The sequence below is a fragment of the Hemitrygon akajei genome, chromosome 22 (assembly GCF_048418815.1).
Source record: "Hemitrygon akajei chromosome 22, sHemAka1.3, whole genome shotgun sequence".
Taxonomy (NCBI): domain Eukaryota; kingdom Metazoa; phylum Chordata; class Chondrichthyes; order Myliobatiformes; family Dasyatidae; genus Hemitrygon; species Hemitrygon akajei.
The window spans coordinates 25,431,377-25,453,661 of record NC_133145.1 but is presented as its reverse complement, the minus strand read 5'-3'; the positions used below and the strand labels follow the sequence as shown (position 1 = coordinate 25,453,661).

The 22,285-nt window shown below is 41.0% G+C and overlaps 1 protein-coding gene and 1 long non-coding RNA gene across 4 annotated transcripts in view; one reads left to right on the top strand and one right to left on the bottom strand.

Annotated features, from left to right (window-relative positions):
• Nucleotides 1–19,011, bottom strand: part of elac2 (elaC ribonuclease Z 2) — a 71,006-nt gene extending 51,995 nt beyond the window's left edge. Inside the window, exons 1-10 of the mRNA XM_073025876.1 lie at nt 18,672–19,011; nt 11,503–11,553; nt 11,324–11,394; nt 10,896–10,960; nt 9,219–9,276; nt 9,072–9,140; nt 5,875–5,997; nt 4,215–4,273; nt 3,678–3,736; nt 569–641 (exon numbers count right to left, since the gene is read on the bottom strand). Coding sequence (XP_072881977.1) covers nt 569–641; nt 3,678–3,736; nt 4,215–4,273; nt 5,875–5,997; nt 9,072–9,140; nt 9,219–9,276; nt 10,896–10,960; nt 11,324–11,394; nt 11,503–11,553; nt 18,672–18,979 — 936 coding nt within the window. The 5' untranslated portion in view covers nt 18,980–19,011. The remainder of the gene's footprint in view (nt 1–568; nt 642–3,677; nt 3,737–4,214; nt 4,274–5,874; nt 5,998–9,071; nt 9,141–9,218; nt 9,277–10,895; nt 10,961–11,323; nt 11,395–11,502; nt 11,554–18,671) is intronic.
• A 36-nt stretch (nt 19,012–19,047) lies between these two features.
• The window catches only part of LOC140714569 (uncharacterized), a 98,389-nt gene continuing 95,151 nt past the window's right edge, over nt 19,048–22,285 (top strand). For all 3 annotated transcript variants that reach the window (XR_012095915.1, XR_012095916.1, XR_012095917.1), the window contains exon 1: nt 19,048–19,095. This is a non-coding gene — a long non-coding RNA (uncharacterized lncRNA). The remainder of the gene's footprint in view (nt 19,096–22,285) is intronic.

The window sequence follows — 22,285 nt, the reverse complement described above, 5'->3', positions numbered from 1 at the left end:
CACCTACTTGCTAAACAAGGAAGATTCAAGGAAATGCTTTACCTGGTTTACATCAGCACACCTCCTCCCCCTACAGCCTTACATCTATAAATGCCAACTTTCATTCCTCCAGCTCCTTCCCCAATCCAAGGTTTACAAGACATTGATCCAAAGTATGCCCATGATACACACTAAGTTTGATCTCCACTTCTGCCAACTTTAACAAAGAACCTGAGGGGACTGTCACTCTGTACACGCATCTAATTCTACATTAAAAATTAATGAAGGCAGTATCTCAGACCCTCAGCAAGCTAATTCCAATGAATTAATTGAACCATTCAGTTCACTCCAACACGCTCCCTTATCGTGAAGTTCTACATAATCGAAAAACAAGTGATTTGCAAGTGGTTTTGCTCAGACAGAAATAGTAAACATACCCTGATGAAATGCATATCAGAAGCAGCACACGCCTTCCATGTTGCTTGCCTCTTGTGCCTCTCATTTTAACCTTGCTAAGCTGTCAAATATGTGACATTGCCTATACAAGTAAACAATGCTCATGAATCCAATTAGATTTGATAAATATTACCTCCTTCCCTTCAAACACTACGCTGCTTCCTGCTTTCAAGGCAGCAACAATTGGACCAATGGCTGAGGTGCCCCTGAAACAAAAATTCAAAAACAAACATTGTCAAATAAATAAGCCCACAAAAAAGGTAAACAAACAAGAAAAACATTTTGAAGCCACAATATTAAAAAACTTTTATTCCATTTTACAGATATTATCAATGAGACATGTTAGAAGACTTAATCTTACAATCTAGCCTTCCTTGACTCCCTGGTGGAAATATCAACACAGTCAAATAGCAATAATATTGGAAACAAGAATAAGCACTAGTTCCCTTTGATTTCGATATCCCAGTCTGAACTCTGTTTGAACCCTGCAAGTCTGACTTCAAACTGCACTGATACCACTGGACACTTGGAGTATTCCTAAATATTCCTTTTTTCCAATGATCATGCCTAACATTGCCAGGACAAAGCTCTGCAAGGTATTCAGCTACACTCTCCCCTTTCCTCCATACAAATGTCCTTTTAGAATATCCACTCTAGATGCTTATTCACATTCCTCAGTGGCCCAGATAATGCCCAATTCCATTTGCAGTTTAGTCTCAAGACTTCCAACAATTATTAAAGTGCTCACCAGCTTGTCCAAATTGAAAGCCCTGGCAGTCGTTTCCTACCACTGTTCCACCAATGGAATCCACAGCAGAGAAGCAACTTGCTGAGATACACTAGCACTCACTAGGAAATCAGCTCAGACACAGCCCCTTGCCAGACTTGGCCTAAGATCCAAAAGCTTATTCGATGGTGATGAAGGAAAGGCAGGCGACTTTTCCTAAGGCTTATTTTTAAGTGCAATTAAGTCCATTAACTTCATTAATTTAACTTTTAGGATTTCATTTGTTTTTAGAATCAATTATATTTGAACACACTCAAAAAACTGGATGGGAAGTCACGCCATTTGTCAAAGGTTGTCAGAGGAGCTTTGTGACTGAGGCTTGCTCTCACATCACCTGGCCCATGCATCCACAAGGCCTCATCACTTAGCTGCCCGACCATTTGGTCAGCCAATCAGCCACATGGATCAGTCTGGAATATTAAATATTACTTCCTCAAAGAAACGAAACAGATTTGTCAGGCAAGATTTCCCCATGCTGACTTTGGCCTACGTTATCATGCACCTCCAAGAACCCCGAAACCCCATCCTTAAAAATGGACATCTTGCCAACCACTGAAGTCGTGCTACCTGGCCTATAACTTTCTTTCTTCTGCTTCCTTCCCTTCTTAAGAGTGGAGTGACATTTGCAATTTTTGAGTCCTCCAAAACCATTCCAGTGATTCTAGAAAGATCACTACTCATGTCTCCACAATCTCTTCAGTGACCTCTTTCAGAACATTTTGGTGTAGTTCAACAGGTCCAAGTTACTTATCTACCTTCACACCTTTCAAATTCCCAAGTACCTCATCCTTAGTAACAACAAAGACACCCACTTCTAGCCCCTGAAACACTCTGATTTCTGGCATTCTGCTCGAGTTTTCCATAGTGAAGACTGATGCAAAATACTCAAGTTCATATGTTCCCCCATTACCATTTCTCCAGTGTCATTTTCCAATGGTCCAATATCCACTCTCACCTCTTTTACTCTTTCTATAACAAACAGCTTTTGCTATCTTTAATATCATTAGTTAGCTTACCTTCGTATTTTATCTTTTCTCTCCTCGAGGCTTTTTTAGTTCCCTTCTAACTTCCCACTTTTTTTTTTACACTATTGTACACCTTCTCATTTGCTTTTATGCTTTGACCTCCCTTGTCAACTACAGTTGCCTCATCCTGGACTTTGGAATAGTTCTTCATCTTTGAGATGTATCTATACTGCACTTTCTGAATTCCCCAGAAACCCCACCCATTTTTGTTCTGCCATCATCACTGATAGTGTTCTCTTGCAATTAACTTTGGCCAGCTCCCCTCTCATGCCTCTGTAGTTCTCTTTACTGCTTGTAATACTGATACATCTGATTATCTTCTGGCTCTCTCAAATTGCAGGGTAAACGCTATCATATTATGATCACTGCTTCCTAAGTGTTCCTATACCTTAAACTCCCCCAATCAAATCTAGTTCATTACCCAAAATGCAATCCAGAATTGCCTTTCCCATAGTGGACTCAACAACAAGATGCTTTAGAAAGCCATCTCATTGGCATTCTGCAAATTCCATCTCTTGGAATCCAGCACCAACATGGATTTCCCCAATCTACCCGCATACTGAAACCCCCCCCCCCATTACTATCATTATATTGCCCCTTTTACATCACTTTTTTATTGCCCATTATAATTTGTATTGTATATCCTGACTACTATTTGGAGACCTGTATACAACTCCCATCAGAGTCTTTGTACCCTTGCAGTTTCTTAACTCTACTTGCAAGGATTCTACATCTTCTGATCCTGTCATCTCTTTAAAAGGATTTGATTTAATTTTTTTTAAAACAAAGGCCATTCATCCCTTCTGCCTACCTCCTTGTACTTTTGATACAAGATGTATCGTTTGATGTTAAGCTCTCAACAATGACTTTCTTCAGCCACAACTCAGTGATGCTCACGATGCTATACCTGCCAATCTCCTGTGCTGCAAGACCATCTATCTTTTTCCATATTGTGAGTGCATCCAAATATAACACTGTCTTGTATTCCTCACCCTTTTCGATTCTGTCCCCACGTTACACTTTCTCTTAACCTACTGACTGCAACTGTGCCCTATCCTTCTTCTGTCTCACTACACAATGCATCTACTTGTATACCAACTGCCCCTCCTCAGCCCCATCACTCTCACTCCCACCCACTTGTCAAATTAGTTTACACCCCCCCCCCCCAACAGCTCCAACAAACCTACCTGCAAGGATATGCTTAGAGTATTTTCCGTGCAGTAACAGTGATACTAAAAGTTACCAACCAAAAATAATGTGCCATCTTGCCTTTCCAGGTGTGATTGATTTGCTATATATCACAAATTTTTGAAAATGATTTTCACTAAAACAATAATGTGGTCTTACTTTTGTTATAATAGCAAATTTTCCTTCAGCACTTCAGAGACTAAATGAATAAAGATACTGAAAATAAAATCCTTACTACTTACACTGGTAGACCAAGCTCCTTTGCCTTCATAACAAGGAAGTTGCCTTTTTTAGGATGAAGCTGCAAATGAACAGAGTTTAATTGCTGAGTCAAGGATCTTTCTGCCCCTCTGATCATTGCCCTAAACGGCATTTAGGATTGATGAATAATTAAGTACATTAGGCCCACTCTGTTGATGCTGGCCCTGTGGAAAAAGTCATCTGATTAACCCCACTTCTCTCCCCCTTCCCCACAACCCTGAACTCTTTCCTTTTCTAATTTCTATCCACTTCCCTTTCAAAAGTGGCAGTAAATCTGCTTCCACCCTTCCTTCCTGCTCCAGATTACAGCAACAAGATGCATAAAACAAAAATTAATGCAATATCCCGCTTCCAGTTATGCTGCCAGAAAATTTAAATCTCTGCTGCCTAATTAAACACTCTTTTGTTACATCAGCTTCATTAACTTTTTCCATTCTGAGGACTACCACAACTTTTCCAGTGCTACCTCATAAATGAAGGCAAAGATCTTTAGTATAAAGTCGGGAGAAAACACTTACCTTGCAAACAAAAGCCACTACCAGTGAAGGATCTCTAGTTGATGTTTTTGGTCTTCTTTCTAGAGGGGAAAAATTAAAAAAAATAAGCATTTTAGTATGAAATCTCTTCCTCAACTTGTACCTCACAACGCTCTTGCCTAAAAAAGCAAAAAAGATGCAGGAGGAACTCAGCAGGTCAGGCAACAAAGGTGGAGGGAAATGGACAGTCACCATTTTGGCTCAAGACTTTCCACCTGGATTCAAACCTGTCCTCAATGCAAAGTTGGTTCTAAGAGATAAACTGGACCAACTTTATGGCACCAGGATTTCCATGTAAGACACTTTCCTTCAACCACCTCACTCTGGCCTCCCTTTCCAAAATCACTGCCCAATATTAACAGTTTCAACATCAGTGTCCACTAATGTAATTGAAAAGCATAATAAGTAATTCACCAGCAGATCATGAATCAAGAATATTTTTATTCAGACTGGCTCTAACAACATTACAAAGGCAAGTGACCCTCAAATGTCATAATTTTCTAAATTAGTGGAGGCCAAGATGGCACTAAACGGTGACTCCTTTGCTTGCACCTTCAGAAACAGCTCGATTTCTATCTTTAATATCTTTATTTTCCCTTTCAGGGTTCTTTTGAAGACCCTGACCCGAAGTTACACGCAGACTTCGGTTCTTTGTGGGAATGGGACTCGTTCTTGGGGTTTCAAGACTGGCCATTGTTCGGCACACCAAGGGGGTCAGCCTTGGGGGGGGCCTAGTGTTTGGAACCCTAAAATCTCGGGGCTCTGGAGACGGGCAGATCGAAGGCCAGTGTCACGGCAGGAGACTCGTGCGTTGTCAGGGAGACAGGAAAATCTTCTGCTGTGGGCCCGAAGACCCGAGATCCTTGCGATCTTCAGGCACACAGCTCATAAAAAGCTACGAAACCAACTTTTTAACATTGTAAACCAGCGGGTTGTTATGTCTCCCGTTCGCTGTGAAAATGGGGTACACCTCCCACTCCCTTATTAGGGAGAGAAAGAACCTGTGGGTTGATGAATGCCGGATGAATTGCGATAGTCTTTGGGGTAACTGTAATAGGGTCTGTGTCTTTGCTATCGCTTGTGCTCTGTAGTGGATGCATTTTTTGTTTTGCCGGTGAGAGGGGAGGGGAATTGTTGCTCGCTGCCGCTTACACACAATAAGGGGAAGCTGGGGGGGGGGGGGGGGAGACTTTGGGGTTCTCACGTTTAACTGTCGTTCATTCTTTGTGGCACTTCTCTGTTTTCGTAGATGTTTTGCAAAGAAAAAGCATTTCAGGATGTATATTGTATACATTTCTCTGACATTAAATTGAACCTTTGAAATGCATTCCTTTATTAGCTAAGGAAAGGCAGCTCTGGAAAAACAGATTAGCAACTGTTTTCAATTAAAATATTAATGTCTAGGACAAGAGTAAAATACCACAGATTATCAAAAAATGCTCAGATCGAACAGCAAATGAAAAGGAGAACAGAACTTATTATAAAGGCCATTTTACCAGAAATAACAAGTTGCATTCTAAGAATGCATTGCACATCAGCGCAGTTGAAATCACCCACACAACTGATTACTTAATTGCCTAGTATACCCAAGATGCTTCTTAAAAAACAAAAACGAGCTGCATGCAGATTCTGTGCGTTTTACCTGGTTTTTCATTTTGCTTTTCCTCTAGATGATCTTCAGATTCTTTTTGTTGCCTCTCTGCAGATTTTGGTAAATTAGATCGGTCAGGGGACCCACCTGGACTAGCTTGGGAGTCCAATTTGGCTGCAGTTAAACAAAAAACCATGGTACACACTTAAAAAATCTAAACAAATCTTTCTGCCAAAAAAAATCACACACACCCCCTCCAGCTCAGGGAAGGGTTTTCAAACCTTAATTGGCTGGCAGGGGATATACAGGGAATAATAAAACTTAGTCCCAAACAATTTCACAAGAGGTGTTGCCACTTGCTGTAAAGTGAGCTGGCAGATACATGACAGCCTGCAATAAAAATCACGGTGACATCATTTGTAAGTTACACTGAATCAAAACAGTAGTAAACCTCAAAGATAAAAATCAGTAATATGACAGCAGAGTTTGACAAACATGAGACTAATGATCATTTATCTTAACATCCCTCAGTTCGGAGTATGTAAGTCTGGCCTTTCTGCAACTGTTCTTCCCCAGGTGAACGTACATCTTTCCTACATAAACAGACCACTGATTCCATTGGGTCCACAAGGGCTCACAGTGCATAACCCCAGTCTCATTCCCCATTCTCTCCTACATCTCTCCCATTTATTCTCCTTTACAACATGTCTAGAAACCCCCTTTTGTGCTTTTTTTGCCATAAATAATGTCCAGGCTGGAGTCTGTGCTGCCTGCCCCCCACCCCCAGTATTCACTTGGCCGAAGATAAGTTGTACTGTCATCGGCTGCAGATTTCTCCAGCATTCGTGGACTTGGGGCCTGGACTATTTCTTTTTTGTGTGTAGTTGTATTGTACTGATCTCTTACACAAAGTTACTACCTTGTATGTGCCTACTATCTTGTACGTTCTATGTGTGACTGTTGGTACTGGATTTCAAATCTTGGCCCTGGAGTTACGACTGTCTTGTTTGACTGTATTCATGAGCATTCATGTTTGGTTGAATGACAATTAAACTGGGGAAGAAGCTAAAATGGCACAAGAGGGTGACTTCTTAGCGCTCATCTGCAAAACAGCTTAAATTCTTCTCTTGAATGTCTATTTTTTTCAGTTTCAAGGTGGCTGGGGTCCTGTGGTCTAAAGCTGCATTCAAACTGCAGTTCTATATGGCAGTGAATTCCCGCTTTTGGAGCTCGGCGACTGGCCATTTCACGATATCTCTGGAACAGGCTGGAACACATGCGCCTTTGGAATGCGGCCTCAGTGCCTTCTGTGGACAATTTGATTCCTCCACAGTGTCGCCAACTGGAACATCACAGAGATCGGAACATCTCTGCATTCGGGCAATTTCTCTCTCTCGATCTATGGGGCTGTCGAGGGTAGGGTGAGGGCGGGGGTGGTGAGTCTGCCAGTCCTCAAATTGGGGAAGCTCAAATCAGAGCTCAATCTGTTGGTCTCCCTCTTGCTGAGGAAAGGGTGACATTGCTGTTCCTTGTGAGTGAGAGAGAGAGAGAGAGAGAATTGTCAGGTGAACAATAGTTTTTGTTGGACCGCAGATCACGCAGATCATGGCCACTCTTTAGGGGCTTTGCCTTTGGCTGTTTGATAGGTGATGGCCCCTGCTAGAGGCGGGGGTGGAGGTGGGGGAGGGGGGCGTTGATGCTTTACCGCTGCTTGTGCATGGGAGGGCTTTGGAGTTCTAACATTTTTGTGTCATTCATTCTTTGGAGTTTTCTTCTCTTTTATGGATGTCTGCGAAGAGCAGGAATTTCATGTTCTGTACTGCATACATTCTCTTATATTCAATGGAAGCATTGAACCTGAATTGAACATACACTAAGGAGTAATTTACAGTAGCCAATTAACATATCTGCATATCACTTGCATGCAAGGGGAACCCAAAGCATGTAGAAACACGCTGTCACGAAAAAGAACATGCAAATACCACAGGAACATCATCTAAGGTCAGGATTGAACGTGGGTTCCGACAACAATGAAGCATCAGCACTAACTGCAGTAACATCTTCCCGTCCTCCTCCACAAAGGTCCACAAATCCAGTACCTACCATTCAGGCAGTTAAGACCAAGATAAAGAAATTTCACAGAACACATTAGCAACAAACAAGTTAATGAATCATACAACCCATTTTGTCTTTCATTTCTACAGCAGTGTCAACAGTTTGTACAATAAAAGTTCAGCAGCTAAAATATCAGATTAATTCACGAAAAACATAAGACAAGTCAAATGTAATCCTTAAGAGAAAAAGTAGACAAATTAAGCCTTGCTTTAGTACTGCTGAATCCATCACTACTACTTCAGACTTGTAGCTCTCTTTTGTCACTTCATGTGTTACTGGCTTTGCCAACTGCTAAATCATTGGACATCCTGAAAGTAGCGTCTAACAGGATTCCAGCAGGCATGCAGATGAAAGAAAAGTGAAATGCTAAGTGGGATGGAAGGGTTAGATTGATTTTTAAAGTAAGTTGAAAGGTCAGCACAACACCCTGGGCTGCAGAGCCTGAACTGCGCTGTACTTTTCTATACTCTTATGTTCTCAGTTTCTTTTAACTTGGGGAAAGTTAAATGTCAAGCTGCCTTACCTATTCCACGAATTCTCCTAGTTTGATACGCAGGTCATGCCACTTTATACTTGGACTGGGCCTAAGTTATTGATAAAAATAACTATTTTTGATATCAATTACTTACAAGTCCATTCCAATGTCACCCCACTACCTGTCAACTTCACATCCATAAAATTTTTATCAAAGATTTGACCTTAGCTAACAGAATTCCATGCAAATTTTTGTAAAATCTTTCCTGGAGCTCAAGATACTACCACTGTGTTTCTAATAACCACTTTGCACCTCACCCAATATCAAAAATATTGATCGTTTTAAAATAAATTTGTATGCAACAACCCTACCTCTATACAGTTCAGGGGAACAATTCCTCAAAGCTAAAAGGTGAAATACATTCAAGTGTGGAACTATCTGAGGTGCAAGTTCCTCAACTATAATCTTATATACATTGAACGTTTCTACTTATCCAAACCTGGCAATGATTCTGAGCTGTTCTGGACAGGGTTTGTGTGGATCAATGAGAGTCTGACTCCTACTTTTGACAGCACAGCAGCTGCTGCAAGGAAACTGGCAACTCTTCCCATGGAAGGGAAGCTACAGAATACAAGTGGAAAAAGGTGAAATAACTTACCAAATATGGGCACCTGATGCACAGTCATAGTATCATCAACGTATTGGGGCTCTGTGTAAGGCCGTACAGCTGAAAAGACAGAACACTTAATTTTTTGAAGACTCATGCACATACCAGTTCTGCAATTATTAAATACATAAGTCCTACCTAAATCTATTCCTTGTAACGGGCCAGAGAATGTCCTTATCGCAGATAAGTATTTTTCCTTTCCAGAAAAGAAATGAGAAAAAGATGTTAATTGATTCACACAGAAGTTTCAAATGAGCCAGTAGAGAACTTGCAATGTTAAAAGATTAATACAAGTTGTTTCACTGTTGTGGGACATTATAAACTGTTCCTTTGGTCTTACTGCTGTTGAGTGCAAGGTTGTTATTACAAAACCACTCAACCATCTGATCTATCTTGCTCCTTTACACCACATCATCTGAAATGATGGCAACAATCACTGTGTCATCAGCAAATTTATACATAGCATCTGAGCTGTGCTTAGCCACACAGTTGTGGGTGTAGAGAGAGCAGAATAGTGAACTAAGGACACATCCTTGAGGTGTTGGTCCCCCACTCACCCGAAATTATCCCCTCTATTCTTTGAATGCACGCATTTCAGTATTTTGCAATACCAGTAACTTCTGTTTGCAACATCACTGAGGAAAGCTGAGGTCTTACTGCAAGGTCTTTGCAAATCAGAAAACTGCCTCTTCCTATAATGTCAAAAAGGCCTTCCACGAGTTTTGCTAGGTATCAATTCTGGCTCAGCTGGCAGCACAGTGTCTTAGCTTCCTTTCGGATCAGATGAATGTCAAAGTTCCCATGGATGTGCTTCACAGGAGAATTACAACAGCCTCATCCTAGCTTACATTTAACATTGTAATAGTAAATGCCCAAAATGCCAGCTATTGAATCCCAAAAGTACTTCAGGGCATTTCCAAGTTATTTGAAGTACTTCACAAATGCAATGTCTTCCATTAGTTTGATACCTTGCCCCAATTCTGCAACCAAGGGATTACAGGTCCACTGTTCAGTGCTGTCCACAATTCAAAGAGAGGCTAAGCTGGCACTAGGTAGGGGGTGAGGCAGGTGCACAAATGGCAACAGGGAGGGTGATACAGCACAATTACCAAACCCCAACCAATCCACACTCTACACTTACACAACTCTCAGGGACACAAAGAGCTAGGCAAGATCAGCTGACGGAGGTTTTTGCAGGCTGAATGGGCAAAGGCACTGAGAGTGAGAGGGCAGAGAGCTGTGAAAGTAGCTAGCAATGGTGAAGCAGAGGATTCGCCAAGAAAAACACAGGCTGATGAAAAGAACCAATGGAACACAGAGGAATCCAAGGGATTAGGGAGAGACAAGTTCACATGTTAATACAAGAAACAGCATTGGAGGCCAGGAGGAAAGTGCTTGGGACCAAGCATAATACCTGGGATGAAGTTAGTATATGTGGCAAGGATGAGGTGGCCATGTAGCATTTTAATAGATGATGAGTTAGTAAAGACAGGCAATGATGAGGATGGGAAACAAAGCAGTGTAGCTTTGGGATAAAAGAAGCAAATGGCAAGAAATTATCTTGGGGGCACGATTAGCAACGGGCTCTTATGACATTAACAAACACTACCCTACCAAAGCTTTTGTTCAGCATTTAGAACCTGAGACAGCCAGCAATGCCCAACAGGACAAGAATGACAGATGGATTATTTCCAATTCTTCATGCTGACATGCAGATCAGACGCAGCAGAAACAATCAACATTTATGTCTTCCTCTGCATGTGGTTACCCACTAAAAATGCAACTTGACAAGAGATGCAATCCACTCCTACTCACAATTTGCGGTGGTCCAGAAAACACACATTTGGGAACACCGGTGTCCTTCAACGTTAGAATCATACCTGGGAGAAACATTTTTAAAAGGATGGCATTAGCCCTTGTGGCAGGTTAAGCAAAAAAAGTCTAATTTTGCCTTTTCCCAGATTAATGACTTACTCTGAAGAAGCTAACTAAGTTACTTAGCCTCATTCCCATATAGCCATATGAGACTCGCATATACAGTAATGCAACTGTACCCTTCAGGATCCTCACAGTCCTGAGGTAATTTCGCACATAGAATTTAGCTTTTTGAAATATTTCCTGCATCCTTGTATTAAAGCAATTAATTTAACACAAATGCTAGAAATCACACTCATTTCAAATGAACTCACTTCAGGAAAAAAAATTAACACCTCAATTTAAAAATTTCTTTCACATTTTCTTACCAGATAATCCTCCAACATTGCTCCAACTCATCCTGGTCACAAAAACGTTGTCAAGACGAGAAATTTTAAGCCTAAAGGTGAGAACAATAAGAATAAATTAAATACATCACCCATTCTCGAACGTGATGATACTTGCACCCACGTTTGATTAGACCAAACCAGAACAGAGTGCTCCTTACTTGTGTTCTTGCATCAGCCTCTGCGTCCCTTCGCCACAGTTGAAGAGATATCTGAAACACATACAAAACAAAATGGTCACTGGAGCTGAACTAGTCAATGCAAGCTGTTAATTGTAACACTTAAGTTTATTCAGAACTCTGAACTTCCTCACAAATCACCATCAAAAAATTGAATTTGCTATATGTGTTCAAGTAATTCAAGTAAAGGGATAGTTTATTTTAAAACACCAGATTATAAAACCTTCCTGTCTACTATAAATTTGAAGTAAAAGATTGTGATCACCAAGTTTCGCACATCAACACTTTCTGCATGCTTTAACAAAGGTCATAAGTACACTACTGACATCCAGTGGCACTTTTAACAATATTTAACCAGTTCTTTTCAACAGCCTGCTGCAGAAACTTGATGATCAAGTAGTATCTGTAAGGGGAGAAAAATACCAAAGTTTCAGGTCATAACCCTGCAGCAATCCTGATGCTGCTCGATCAGCAGGTTGTTTATTGTTCCAGGTTCCAGCATCTGTAGTCTCTCCACCACCTTTTCATAAAAATACATGTGGGCATTTCTTCTACTATATTCTGACTCCAAGATGCCGATATTCATGTTTTTGGCAAAGCACCTTCAAGGTCAGTTATCTTATAAAATTTTAATAGAATTACATTATTATACAAAAGTCTTATGGATCCGAGCTATCTACATATGTACTGTATGTTACTCTGGATTTCCAGTATCTGTAGGATCGCTTGTGTTAAAGATTCATTTTGCAGTAAAGAACAGAGACAAAAAAAATACTCCATCCACTGAAGTGCAAAGTAATTGAAGTGGACATAGTGTTGCTGCACTGAGGAAGTGATTGGGCTGGGCAGGTAGGTTCACAAACTAAATAGCAGAAGAGAATTAGGTGTTCTTGAACCTAGAAGTGTTGGGTCTTCAGGATTCAGTACCTCCTGCCTGATGGCAGCTGCGAGAAGATGATCTGGCCTAGATGGTGGGGATCTATGATGATGATGTTGCATATAGTACTGTGCCGGTGTGTCTATTAAATCAAAATTAATATATAGATTAAAACCCAGTTTTCAGTATCACTCACATTTTCATACGTCATAATAATAGACGAACATAATTTACCTTAACTAATAACACACAAACAATTGTACTACTTCTTGTCAATAGTGAGTACACCATTTAAACAATCATAGTCTAGGTTCAAAAGAGTATTTCAAACTCTGAGGTAATGCTTTCTACAAAAGTTATTTGGAGACAGGTGTTACAATCAACGAGATGAGATTGAAGGTGAGGGTTGCCCCATAAAAAAGACACACAAAGTCAGGTTACTGATAGAGCCTGCCGTTCTTAAGAAAGATCTGTTTATGTGCACCATGTCTCAATCAAAACAACTTTTAGAGGACCTTTGAAGAATTGTAGAGATGCATGAAGCTGGAAAAGGCTACAGAAGCATTTCTAAACCCCAGAGTGTTCATCTGCCCACAGTAAGAGAAATAGTCTACAAATGAAGGAAATTGTACTGTTCCTACTCTCCCTAGGAATGGATGTTCTGCAAAGATCACACCAAGAGCACAACATGCAATGCTGAAGGAGGTGAAAAAGAACCCAAGGGAAACAGGAAAAGACCTCTAGAACTTGCTAAAGTATCTGTTCAAGCGTCCACTATAAGAAAAATAATGAAGAATGGTGTTTGTGGAAGGACACCAGAGGAAACCACTGTTCTCCAAAAATAAATATTGCTGCATGTCCCAAGTTTGCAAAGGACCACCTATATGTTCCACAACGCTCCTGGGACAATGTACTGTGGACAGGTGAGACAAAAGTTGAACTTCTTGGCAGAAATGCACATTGCTGTGTTTGGAGATAAAAGGGCTCTCCACACCAACACCAACTCCTCATCCCAACTGTGAAGCATAGTGGAAGGAGCGTCAGAGTTTGAGGCTGCTTCACTGCCTCAGGGCCCGCAAGTTTGCAATGGTTGAGGGAACAGTATATTCAAAACTGTATCAAGAAATTTTTACAGAACAACATCAGAGTAACGTCGGATGATGTAACAGGACGATGATCCAAAACACAAATCAACAGATAGTTTAAAACGAAGAAAATTCATGTTTTGGAATGGCCAAGTCAGAGTCCAGACTTTAACACACTTGAGATGCTGTGGCATGACCTGAAGAGGGCTGTTCATGCAAGGAATCCCAGAAATATTGATGAATTGACCAGTTTTCTATGTAGAAATGGTCTAAAATTCCTCCTTGCTGTTGTGCAAGTCCGATCAGCAGCTACAGGAATTGTTTGGTGGAGGTTATTGCTGCTAAAGGAGGTTTTACCAGTTTTTAAATACCAGGGTTCACATACCTTTTCCAGACTGGACTGTGAACGATTAAACAATGTGATCAATAAAGACATAAAAAGTACAATTGTTTGTGTTATTAGTTTAGGCAGATTGCATTTGTCTATTATTGTGACTTGAAGATGATCAGACCACATTTAATGAGTAATTAATGCAGAAAACCAGGTAATTGAAAAGCGTTCACAAACTTTTTCTTGCCCGAGAATTTTGCACAGTACTGTATTTGTCAACATGGAGCACAGAGCAAATTTGTAAATCTGGCGGGAGCAAAGGATGGGAATGACAAGGGTGGAGCACCATGGGAGAGGTGTGGGGACAGGTGGCAGAGGAAGAGGGCCAAGGGCCAGGGGGGGTGGCACAGGTGCAGGCACTCTAAGCCCCTGAGACACCAGGCAAGATCATCTGATTCCAAACAATTGGTTTATTGACTACAGAACATCTCTCTCATAATGGAGACCCACATCAGTAACAAGTTTATCTTCACTCACACAGGTCATGAAATTTGTGATTTTTTGTGGCAGTACAGTGCAACACAGAATTACGACAGTACTGTGCAAAAGTCTAAGGCACCCTAGCTATGTACATTCCTACTTTTGCAGTACTGTATAAAATTAGCTACAGCTTCACCAGTGTACAAGTGTTAAATCAGATCAGTACAACATTCAATCTCAAATTTGTCTATTGTCAGCATACTGTCTATCCAAATATTTCATTGGTGAAAGTTGCACTGGTACATCCTGAAAAAAATAAGAGGTGATACTTCACTGCAACCTTTTTTTTTCCTTCTATACCCAGGTTTAAAAAAAAACGCTAACGGGTGCAGGTAGAACCAGGCTACTCTCAAGCATTAGAATTCCCTCAAATCAGACTTTGGTTATACAGAAAAGCGTGCTGTACATAAACAAGAGAAAATATCTGCAAGAAAAGGGCAACACTTGCTGGGATGAAAACATGCAACAGTCTACAATTATGTATATCTCAAGCATTTAGAAGTCATAGAGATATACAGCATGGGACAGGCTCTTCAGAACAACCCATGCCAACTGTGCCATCCAACAAGCTTGTCCCAACTCTCCACATTTGACCCTCCAAACCTCTCCTATCCATGTACTTATTATTTTTTTCCCAAGATGTTGCCAATGTGCCCATTTCAAAACACTATTTCTGGCAGATCATTCACATATACACCACTCTTAGTGCAAAGAAACTTTCCCTAATGTCCCTTTTACATCTCTTGCTTCCAATCTTAAACCTCTGCCATCAGAATTCTGAAAGTTTCATGAACGGATGAACAGTATCTTATTATTCCATATTTTTGCACTAGTCATTTTGTATTGTAATTTTTGACTTTGCATTGTGTGGCTGCACAAAAGTTTTTTTTAATCATAAGTCAATAATAATGTGTCTAAATTCTGATTCTGAACTCAATGGGTATTGTAAAAGTACCATTACTGGACACGAAAACAGAGAAATCACTATGTCTGCTGTGCTATGATTTGCTTTTCTGGATATTGTGTAAAGAAGTGTTAATATACCACTTCTAATGAAGATCTTAAAAACAATATAATTAAAAACATGCAAAATAAAATTGGAACTCCAGAGACTTTGTGTACTCACAATGGTCGTTTGGTAGATAGTTCCAATAACTTTTTCCTTCCTATGAAATGGGTCTTTGGAAAGCCCACTGAGGTGAACAAACTGCTTATTAACCATATATTGACCAGTTTGGTCTATATCAATGTCATACTTCATTTCAATCCATATAGCCACATGCAGCATTATCCTGCTCCCGCAAGCCACAGTGATCAAGATTTTATTTCCTAATTTGCCTTATAATTCCCCATATTGATTTAAAATCATCCCTCTACTGCCAGAGTTTCTCTGACTTTTCCCCCCAAACTTGCATTACTGAGATAAACAAGAACATTGCATTTTTCACAATCACAAGATCTCCCCAAATGAATTACAGAAGAATTGCAGCCACTTTGTGAAGCACAGCAACACTGCCACAATGAGTTCTGTTGATCGAGAGACAAATACCACCTGGGGCACTGGGAAACCACCTTGATGATCACTTCCAATTTGTTTCTGAAAACTTGAAATAAAGTCACAGTTGGGAAACACTCAGCAGGTCATGCAGCATCCGTGGATAGAAAGAGCTTTGGTTAAAGATCATCAACCTGAATCCAAGACTGGTTCACTCTCCAAAATCCTGTGTAATATGGGTCATAATTATTGAGCAATATTTGAAACTAAATAATTAGTGCTATCTGAAATTAGAGTTATCTAGAGTGCACTGTCTGAAAAACAGTGGGGGTGTGGAGAGAGAAGCAGCTTTAATTTTTAATGGGGAACTGGTCATCCTTGCAAAAAATTCATTGGGGAAAAAACTGCATTAACAGGAAAAGGACAAGGAAGGAGACTCACTGAAGCCCATTTGAATTGCTCTTTCATAAAAGCAGCCAATACAATGGACTGAATAGCTTTCTGCTCTGTAGTATTTCCCTATTCAATGAAAACAAAGGACAATAATCAGAGGGAATACAGAGAACTCTGCTTGGTTAGAGTAACAGATGAAGTGGCTGTTCCTACAACTATTTGGAGCTTCACTGAAACAATGGAGGACAGAATGAAGCCATATGGAGAACTAGAAATGAAAAGTTACTGAAAAGTCAGAGCCTTGCCTTTAGACAACAAAGATGTTCCACGTAGCATTCTTTATTTGTTGTCCACACAAGATGCCAACTTGAAAGCAGCACTAGTCACCTTAAAACCAAAGACAGGTGATAAAAACTCTGCCAACAAAATCAGATTCTTTTCTCCAGATATGGCTTCTAGTTCTTTACTTGAACTATTAGAGTCAGCTTTCTATGCTGCACCGTCACTTTCACCACATATCCTCTCCCATTTTCCACTTTACCTCAGACTTTCCTTGTTTTAACCTCCCTTCCCAAGCTTTTTGCATCAGGACGCTATCATGCCGATTTCTCACAGCTCATGGACACAGCCACCTAAACGGCCTCCTCCTAGTCTGAAAGCTGCTGTGATTTTATGATTCTGTAAAATATTCTTTCTTACTCCTCTGCAATAACGCAAGTGAAATTGTTCCAGTCAGTTTGTTTCCATTACTCAATGCAACCACTGCTCCAGACAATGGTACCTCCGAATCATGAGGCAGACTTTGCTCAGTGGGCGGCTTTCTTTGACCTACAGAACAGTTGCTGTGCAAAGGCTGTTCTGGCCCTGCCATTTTTGCTGTTTGGAACAGGAGCCAAATGCCTGTGGGTGAGGATGGTGCCTCAGACGATTCATTTTCTTCAGCAATCCCTCAGGAATGAGCGTCACTTGCTTTCACTCCTGTTCCACAGGCTCTGAGGTGACTGCTGATGCCCAACCCACTTGCAGAGGGTGAGGCTCCTTGTGCCAGTAATGCACGGTCTCGAGGTTAACAGCCATCTTCACTTTCAGCTGTCATGGGCACGCAATTTCAAGCAGTAAGTGGTGATGTTGCATCCCTTCAAGGCGGCTTTGAGCATAACAGTGAATCTTTTCCTTTCTCCCAGCTGTTCATCCCATCCCAGGAGAGGGCTGAGAATACAGTATCTGTTTCAGAACAAACACGAGGAAATCTGCAGATGCTGGAAATTCAAGCAACACACACAAAATGCTGGTGGAACACAGCAAGCCAGGCAGCATCTATAGGGAGAAGCACTGTCGACGTTTCGGGCCGAGACCCTTCGTCCTGACCTGATGCTGATGCTGCCTGGCCTGCTGTGTTCCACCAGCATTTTGTGTGTGTTGTTCCTGTTTCAGAAATCTGGTGACGGCCATGTGAACATCAAACTGCTCCCTGACTCTAATCTTTAGTTTGTTGAGCATTTTCCCATTCTTTCTGTCAGAGGACTCATCCCCTTATACCAAAAATGTGGCAGGAGGACAAACAGTTGCTTCTTGGCAGTGCCACTTTCTGATGCCTTAGAACTGCTGGCAGTGATGCTAATTAACTTTCACCATCTGACACTTAGGGTAACCGCAGTGAACAGTCAAGGGTACCACCTAAGCCCCTCTTCCAAGGAGTTGTCCATGCCTGGTTCTCACTAGAGCGGGAATTCAGAGGCACCCTGGAGGGCTTCTGGAACCGTGGGGAGGCCACAGTAGACTTGAATCCATCCTTGAAAAGGAAGACAATATACTGATCTAAAGTTTTGCTTAACTGTATACTGATGGGATTTGCAGTACTGCAATACATTGTATTTAATCTAGTAATAATCCAGATTTGCAAAACAAAAACTCTTGTGGACAACACTCACTCATGACAAATCTACGTGTTATTTTAGATCCACACTGATGTATCTTCTAAAACACCTGCCAACCTTGAAGTTTCCCTCAATCCACAGATGCCGCCTGATCCAAAAAGTTCCAACACTTTCTGGTTTTAAACTCCAGATCGCGGAAATAATTTCACATTCTCATGTATTTTCAATCCATCATTTTGGTCAACATTTCTCCCAGAAGTTGGATACAATACTGCACCGTCGTAAATCAGTCAACCAAAATCTAATTGAAGTATCGCCTGAAAGTAACGAACAGAAGTGGTCAAGATCTTATTGCACAATGCGTCACCACAGAATTGATTATAACTCAGGAAACATGTATTCCGTGTCTGGAAGGATATTGGAATGATCTGAAACAGAAGTGTAAAGCATTATACAAGTAAATGTAAGAGAAAGAGTAGGAAATCTATGCACAACACGTGGTGATGCAGAAATCAGACAAGCAAAAGTGGAAAAACAAAAAATAATTTGCTACCTGTTATATTCGGAGAAAACATAGAGCGAAGCGCCATTTTCTCTACTCCCTGTCCCAACAACTTGCAGGTAGACGGTGGAAGGTCCATGTATGTCCCCATGTTTCCTCTTCTCCCGGGACTTGATGTGGCGCAGGGTATCCTTGGGGGGTTTCTCCCTCCTGCCGCCCGCGCTCTTGTGTTCGCGGGCCGGGCTGAGGGACATGCTGAGCGGCCGGAGCCAGGCAGCGAGTGGGAGCTGCGGGTGGATGCAGAAGGAGCAGAGATGCCGCGTCCACCATGCAAGTCCCTGCAGATTGCCCACGGACATCCAGACTGCAGGGAAACGCTCACAGACTCAGCATGCTCGCGCAGCTGCGCCGGTCGACTTCCGTCGCCGTTTCTGACCATTTCCGGTGCCTGGCTGGCCGTCTCCACCACCGACAGGTACTGGTGTACATAGTCTGCAATTTGCCAGTTCTCGCAGAAAGAGAAATGATATTGTTATGTTTTGCAACTTCAGAAACTAATCAAAACACACAGGAGCCGGGGATACGGGTCTAATTAACTTTTCTTTATTGAGGCGCTCACATATTACGTCATGATGAAGTGCGGTAGCAGTCACGTATTACGTTATATTCGTAATGAATTATGTAAACAATTAAAACATGCTTAATCAAACAATATAGTTACAAATTTATTCAAATACACCCCGCTCCACCCTGCTTTCATATAAACTCCACTCTGTATAGAATGCCTCTCAACTCACGTATGTTAAGATACTGTTCTCTGGGCATCTTATATACACAGTATATATAATACAACTACTATATTGACATCCTCAGCAGAGTAAATTTTAAATTGTCCCATCCAGGCCTAAAGATTTAATCACTGTGGATGACGTCTTACTTTTGCGGGATGGCACCTTTCCTGACAAGGGAGACATTCTGCTTGGCAGGTGGGAGCTGTGTCTGTGAAACCATCTCAGATTCCGGGGCCTCCTCCGTGGTAGTTATAGAAGTTGACTCTGGAACTGCAGGAAGTGGTTCTGACACCTCTGGACACCTTTTGTAACAATTGACTGAACTCCCCAACTGATTGAAGTGTCTCCAGATGACATCAGATACAATCTCCACTCTGTGTAGGAGAATGGTCCAGTTATGTCCTTAAACTTTCCAAGTACCCACTTTTGATCACCTCTGTAATCCCTCACCAGGACTGCTTGCCTAGGAGTGAAATAGTTTTTTTAAAACTTTTTTTATTGTGTTTTCAAATAGTTACAGAATAAAAGTGTGTGAAAAAGAAAATATGTGTTACCCATCCCCCCTCCCCTTAACCCCTCCCCCCTAACATCCCTATTGAAAGAAAGAAGAAAGAAAGAAAGAAAAAGGAATGCCTGGATATTGGAAGATCCCCACATGCTCCATGGAGTTCGTAATAACTTTAGTATATATATTTATTTCTTTCCCCAAGTAACCAATTGTTTCATCTTCGGAGCACCTATATATTTAATCCTGTCTTTTGTAAATAAGGGCGCCAAATTTTCAAAAATGTTTCATATTTATCTCTTAAATTATAAGTAATTTTTTCAAGTGGAATACAGCCATAAATTTCTTTCTTCCAACAATCTATACTTAAATATGTATCCGATTTCCAAGTAACTGCAATAGCTTTTTTGGCTACTGCCAATGCAATTTTTATAAATTCTTTCTAATATTTATTCAATTTGGATATCGATTTTATCCCTTCAATATCACCTAGTAAAAGTAATATTGGATTATGTGGAAGTTGTATTCCAATAATTTGTTCCAGTAAAACTCTTAAATTTGTCCAAAAAGGTTGAATTTTAGAACAAGACCAAGTAGAATGTAAAAAAGTACCAACTTCTTGGTTACATCGGAAACACTGATCAGATAAATTTGGGCTTAATTTATTTATTTTTTGTGGTGTAATATATAGTTGATGTAAAAAATTGTATTGCACTAATCTTAATCGGACGTTTATTGTATTTGTCATACTCTCAAGACATAGTCTTGACCAATTTTTTTCTTCAATTTTAATATTCAAATCACTTTCCCATTTTTGTCTTGACTTATGGATTCTTTGTTTAATTGCCTGTTTTTGAATCAAATTATACATACAAGAGATAAATTTTTTAGTCTTTAGAGGAGTGAAATAGTGAACCCCTCTTGTTTGAGAAGCCCTTAATTTGATTCAGCTGTTTTTCCTGCCTACTCCTTCTGAGACTGGGTTTGAGGAGATCCAAACGTGAGTGCAAGGGACAACCCAGGAACAGCATGGCCATTGAATTGTTGATTGAGGAGTGTGCTGCGTTGTGAAATGCAAAGAGGAAATTAACTTCTGATTCAGTATAGTGTGTTCTGCTGACATTGCTGGCTGTGTTCCTTAGACTCTGAACAAACCTTTCTACCAAACCACGTGTAGCTGGGTGGTACGGTGCAGATGTGCTATGTCCTATTCCATACATTTTCAGGAATGACTGAGATTGTTCCGCAACAAACTGTGGTCCATTATCACTGACTAAGTGTTCTGGAACAGCAGTCCTTGTGAAGAGGCTTCTCAACACATCAACTGTGTGTGAGGTTGTAGTGGAGGCCATGGGGAACTCTTTTGGTCACTTGCACTACTGCCAAGAGATTTGTACCCATGAATGGTCTGGCAAAATCCACGTGAATCCTCTGCCAGGGCATTGCAGGCCACTCCCAGAGATGGAGAGGCACTGCTCTTGGCATCTTTTGGACATGTTGGCATCCTGAACAATGCATGGGAGGCTGGTCAATCTACTGATCAATCCTAAGCCACCAAAATACCTTCAAGCCAATGCTTTCATTTCGACCATGTCTAGTTGACCAACATGATCACTTTAGTTCTCTGCTTGTATCAAGCAACAACTCTCAATACCCACAAGTGGCAACCCCTCTTCAAGGGCAATTTCATCCTGGCTGTGGTAAAAATGGGGGAATTTTAACTTCTGCTGCACCTTCCAGCAATTTTGGGTGGCCATACAGACATGAGACACTGAGGGGTCTCTTCTGGTTTCCCTTTGGATCATCTCTGCCACAGTAGAGGGACTTCTGATACGTGTTAGGAAGATTACATCAAGGGCAGTGGGCTCTCTTGTAAATTTTTCAAGTATTTCCTGTTCAAATTACAAACAGGACAATCCATCGGAAATTCCATGATTAGTTGTCCTCTTGAATTCAATTTTGTAATTGTGTCCTCCAAGAAACAGAGCCCATCTCTGCGTTCGTGACGCTGCTGTTAGTGGAACAATCATCTGTGGATTGAAAATGGAGACCAGTAGTGGATAATCAGTAATGAGGGTAAACTCTCTCCCATAAAAGTACTGGTTAAAATGTTTTACACCCCAAACCAGACTCAAAGTCTCTCTGTCAATCTGCACCCTAAAGGAAACATGATGCAAAGTCTCTGGGGGTTCAGTGCCATCACTCACAACATGTGACATGACTACACCAATCCCATAAGGCCAGGCATCACAGCAAAGCTTCAGTGAACAATGTGGACCATAATGTGTCATTATAGTGTCTGAAGTCACCATTTCCTTTGCTTTTTAGAAAGCCACTTCACACTGCTTTGTCCTTTGCCATCTGCATAA